Source organism: Phacochoerus africanus, chromosome 1 (assembly GCF_016906955.1).
Source record: "Phacochoerus africanus isolate WHEZ1 chromosome 1, ROS_Pafr_v1, whole genome shotgun sequence".
Taxonomy (NCBI): Eukaryota; Metazoa; Chordata; class Mammalia; order Artiodactyla; family Suidae; genus Phacochoerus; species Phacochoerus africanus.
This window is the reverse complement of record NC_062544.1, coordinates 285,648,113-285,652,664: the sequence shown is the minus strand read 5'-3', so window position 1 is coordinate 285,652,664 and position 4,552 is coordinate 285,648,113. Positions and strand designations below refer to the sequence as shown.

At 58.5% G+C, this 4,552-nt stretch overlaps 1 protein-coding gene across 1 annotated transcript; it reads left to right on the top strand.

The window, feature by feature from the left end:
• Positions 1–744: 744 nt before the first annotated feature.
• Positions 745–3,864, top strand: TFF2 (trefoil factor 2). The gene is made up of 4 exons (XM_047756651.1): positions 745–858; positions 1,622–1,771; positions 2,662–2,808; positions 3,658–3,864. The coding sequence occupies exons 1-4, from the start codon at positions 774–776 to the stop codon at positions 3,669–3,671; spliced, it is 396 nt and encodes a 131-aa protein (XP_047612607.1). The 5' UTR covers positions 745–773; the 3' UTR covers positions 3,672–3,864.
• The last annotated feature ends 688 nt before the right edge of the window (positions 3,865–4,552 follow it).

Sequence of the window (4,552 nt, the reverse complement as noted above, 5' to 3'; positions counted from 1 at the left end):
GCTGTCTGCTCTCCATTTCTCTCTTTGGGTCCCCTCCACAGACTCCCTTCCCTGGAGCATCTGTCCTCCCCAGGCCCAGGCTGGTTTACAGGTGCCATCTTTTAGGAAACACAGACAGTTCCCACGGAAGGAAAAAATGCCACACTTGAGGGTTGGCTGAAATGAACTCGTCCCCTTTACCCCATCCCGGGTCCTTTCATCAGACGAGCCTCATCCCCCTGGAGAGCAGCCCCCTGCCCCAGGACAGAGACAAGGGGCTAGGAGATGCATCTGCCACTCAGGAGGGCCCCCAGCCATCCTCAGAGACCCTCTCAGTCCTGCAGGAGGGTCCCTCTCTGCGCCTGGCCCATTTTCCCCAGTAGCCTCAGGCACGATATTTTAAAAATCGCCGTGGTGGCCCTGTACCTTCTCAGGAGACGTATGTGACTCATCCTTTCCTGGGTGTGACCCTGCGAGTGCCCAGCACCAGACGCGCACATGGCCCGTCTTCCACGTTGGCATCCTGGCACGACCCGGCTCCCCACCCAGGGCAGGGGGAGGTCTGGCTGCGGCCAGGGAGCCTGGCGCCCCCAGCCAGCAAACCTCGCCTGCGCCATCACCCCCACCGCTGGGCCTCCCGGGTGAACTATCTCAGCTCCTTTTCCCAACAAAGGCTCCCACAAGCTGGTGCCATGGGGAGGTTATCTTGCTTGCTGAGCAAACAGAGAGAAGCTTATAAAAGCCCCTGGCAGCGGGGACCGTGTACTCTGCAGGCGGCTCCGGTGCAGCTGAGCATGGACGCCGGTTCCCGCAGCGCCCGGCTCCTGGCCATCCTCCTCCTGCTGGGGCTGTGTGCCCTGACGGGGGCCCAGAAGCCCGGTAAGCAACGGCCTGGGTTCTTGACGGCAGTGGAACATTCGGACCAGCGAGTCTGGGAGGCTTCTAGCCCTTGGGCCCCCACCTCCCCGCGCTTGCCCCCACCCCCCAAAATGTGGTCCTTAGTTTCTTCCCCTCGGTGGGTCTCTATTCATGTCAGTTTCCCTCAAAGAGAAAAGGCAGATGATGCGTTAACCTGAGCTGGGAAGCAGCTGGAAAGTGTCCTAAGATTTGGGATGCTGGCCACATGGCCACTTTCAGGCCGTTCAGGAAGGACAGTGGGGTCGGGGGAGGTGAGATGTCCCAGGAAGGCCCCTTTCCAGAGGGTCAGGACAACGTGGGCTGCGGGTGGGCAGCTCGAGGAGGGCCTCCTGGGAGCCCCACCTTGCTTGCTCCTTGCTCCTGACCTTGGCCTGAGTCCATCTGCCTGCCCTCTTGCCAGAAGGCTTTAAATGTTTTTGCTTTTTCGGACCGCCCCTGCGGCATGTGGACGTTCCCAGGCTAGGGGTTGAATCGAGAGCCCTCATCCTCAGGGACCCACGTCAGGTTCTTAGCCTGCTGAGCCACACGGGAACACCCACGGAAGGGCACTGGTGAAACACTTTCAGCGAAGCCCAGGCAGTTCCTCTGAAGGACATGACGCAGTTCGAACACGGGCGAGAGAGGACAGGCTCTCCCAGGGCAGGGGCAGCGCTGCGGGCGTTCCTGGGGGGCCCCCGCGGGCAGTGGGGAGGATGCGTGTGGCTGACCCGGGGCCTCTCTGTAGCCGCCTGCCGGTGTTCACGCCAGGACCCCAAGAACCGGGTCAACTGCGGATTCCCGGGCATCACCAGCGACCAGTGCTTCACCTCGGGGTGCTGCTTCGACTCCCAAGTGCCTGGGGTCCCCTGGTGTTTCAAACCCCTCCCGGAACAAGGTAACGTGAGCATCCCAGGCCACTTCCCGGGGCTTGGCCAGAGCCCAAAGGGGAAAGCCAAGGCTCTGGACCCCGTGTCCACACTGGACCCCAAGGCTCAGCCATCTGCCCCTTTGGGAGACCTGCGGGAACTCAGCCATTTCACTGGGTTTGAAAAAACAACCCTCAGGCCCCTCTTGGCTGCAGCTCCTGCAGAAGCTGCTAAGGCACATGCAGGCATTGATCAGTTCATCATTAATCATTAATTATATTAAGCAATCATTAATACAACTGCCAATAGACCCCAAATGTTAGGAAATTAAGGTAAGGCTCTAGAGTTAGTTACCGTTGAGAGTGAGTTTTATATCTGTGCCTATGGCATCAGGTGAGAAAGTCACTGATTCTGAGGTGTGCCTACGTGTGTGTGTGCATGGCGGGAGGACCTGGCACTCACATACTCCACCCACCCTCCCAGAGGCTGCCTGCTGGGCAGAGGCTCCCGGGCTCTGGGGGAAACCAGACTGGCGGCTGGTGGTTGGGGCGGCTGCAGCCAGGCCCCTCCAAGGAGGGCAAGGGTCCTTGGGTTTTAATCCTTTGGTCAAATGCTTTATGTTCTTAAAGGGTCCTCTTAGGAGGCAGGTCAACCCATTTTACAGAGGAATAGCAAGTCCAGGGAGGTGAGACGTTTTCCCTCCAGCTCGTCTAACTTTGGGCATCAGAAGGAAGGGGTGGCCCCTGCTGGTGCCCAGATGCAGACGGTCCAGGGGTGACGGTCCCAGAAGTGCCTCGAGCCACCCTGAGCCTGTGAGCCCAGGGTGGGCACCGTCTGGGGAGGAGGGGACAGGTGAGTCTGTTCAGCCAGCTGGCCTCACTGAGTCCCCTCGTTGTCCCCTCACCCTGTGGTGCGGCAGAGTCTGAGGAGTGCGTCATGGAGGTGTCCGCCCGCAAGAACTGTGGCTACCCGGGCATCAGCCCCCAGGACTGCGCGGCACGCAAGTGCTGCTTCTCCGACACCATCCCCGAGGTGCCCTGGTGCTTCTTCCCCATGTCCGTGGAAGGTAGGGCGCTGGGCACGGTGCTTCCTCGGGGAGGCGGGAGCCGGGCTGGGATGGGGGTTGCTCCGGGTTGGACAGGATGCTTGATGCCCCCCAGCCCCGAGGGTGGTTGGTTCAGGAACGCCTACGCTGGTGTGGGAACCTGCCTTTGTGGTGAACCAGCTCTGAAGGCTATTCCAGAATGTTCTCCACAGGGCCAGCTTCTTTCTAAGAACTTAAGACCTCTGGCCTTCCCATCGTGTCTTCTGCGATGGTGGTAAAAGGCAGGTCTCTCTCTCGGCCATGCGCCCAGGCCCCAGCACAGGTGGGCAGTGTCCCTGTGCCTGGAGGCTTCTGACCCGGGCTGGGCACCAGGGCAGGACCCAGGGCAAAGCAGATGTGGGCCCTTCCCTGTGGACCCATTGTTCTCTCCTGAGACTACATGGGTCGGGTTCTGCCCCGGGTCCCGCCCCAGCTGTGGTCCCAGGATGCCCCGACCTACTCCCCACTCCCCTGGTGACAGTGTGACCCCGATGTTGAGTGTGGCAAGATCAAGGAGAGACCAGGTATTTCTAAAAGGCGGGAAGGCTGCGCTGGTCCCCAAAGGGCGCCTTCCCCTTTTCAGGAGGCAGGATGCCCCCACGAGCACGGCCTCTCCTTGCAGAAATTTCCAAGTGATCGCCTGTGGGGCCCAAGGGTCTACCTGGAAAGTCACTGGTTATCTGGGGGCTGTTTCCTCGCAGGCAGGCTGCCCACCCCCCGGCAGGGACACAGGCCGAGGGCTGCAGGCCATGAACCCACAGAGCCCCTTAGCTCAGGCTCCCCGGCCCCCTCACCCACCCCCTTTCCAACCGTCTTGGTTTAAATTTCTAGACTGTCATTATTAAGAGGCCATGGCTTCAGAGAACCCACCAGGCTCCTGGATGTTCTGAAACAAAAGAAGACTATTCATCATCTTATAATTTCAGGTTTTGAGTTTCTGAAATTCCTGGGTTTTCTTAATCTGCTTCCCCCTCTGCCCTTTTCAATGGTTTAACACAGAATTTCTTCAAATAAAGAAAACACTGAAAATCTGCTAAATTTCGTTTCGGCTTCATTGACGCAGAGGTGGCAATAACAGTGTGTGTGTGTGTGTGTGTGAGAGAGAGAGAGGCAGCGCATGTGTGTATGTGTAATTTTAACACCCTTTCATTGGCTGTAAGAGCAAGAATTTATCTAATACGATCAGGTAACTCTGCCAGTAAAAAAATATCGCCTGCGCGGAATTCAGAATCCACGATCCCTTTAGAAGTCTCGCACCCAATCCTTTGTATAAAACCACAAATGACTTCACCCCCCAAACGTATAAAAATTAGGTGACTCTCAGAGTGACATATAATTTGAGATCGCAATTACAAAACGGCTTTACTTTTAGCAAATGCGTCACGGGCTGTGTGCCTCCGAAGCCGAAGTGAGGCAGGGGACCCCCCCTTCTGAGGGCTTGGGCCGGCTTGGCTCCCGTGCTGTCCAGGCCCGTCTCCCCTCGGCCTGAGAGCCAGCAGCTTCAGCAACAGGCTGCGATTTGAAAGCCGTTGCAGCGGGCCAGTCGACAGCTTTCATCAAGGCGGGTCTGCAGCCCGTGGGAAGGACATTACGTGAGCGACACTTTAGGAATGGGTCTTTGGGAATGGGTCCTGACCCTCTGCAGCTCAGGCCAGGCTGTGGCCTCTCTGTGCTCCCTTCTCCTCGTCCAGAGTGGGCCCAGGGTCACCCTGGGAGTCCAGGGCCT

What these genes read in the sequence shown, in the direction of transcription:
- TFF2 (XM_047756651.1), top strand. Translation starts at nt 774, where the DNA reads ATGGACGCCGGTTCCCGCAGCGCCCGGCTCCTGGCCATCCTCCTCCTG. An exon ending in GACGGGGGCCCAGAAGCCCG is followed by an intron (nt 859 to 1,621) that starts GTAAGCAACGGC and finishes GCCTCTCTGTAG; the next exon opens with CCGCCTGCCGGTGTTCACGC. An exon ending in CAAACCCCTCCCGGAACAAG is followed by an intron (nt 1,772 to 2,661) that starts GTAACGTGAGCA and finishes GTGGTGCGGCAG; the next exon opens with AGTCTGAGGAGTGCGTCATG.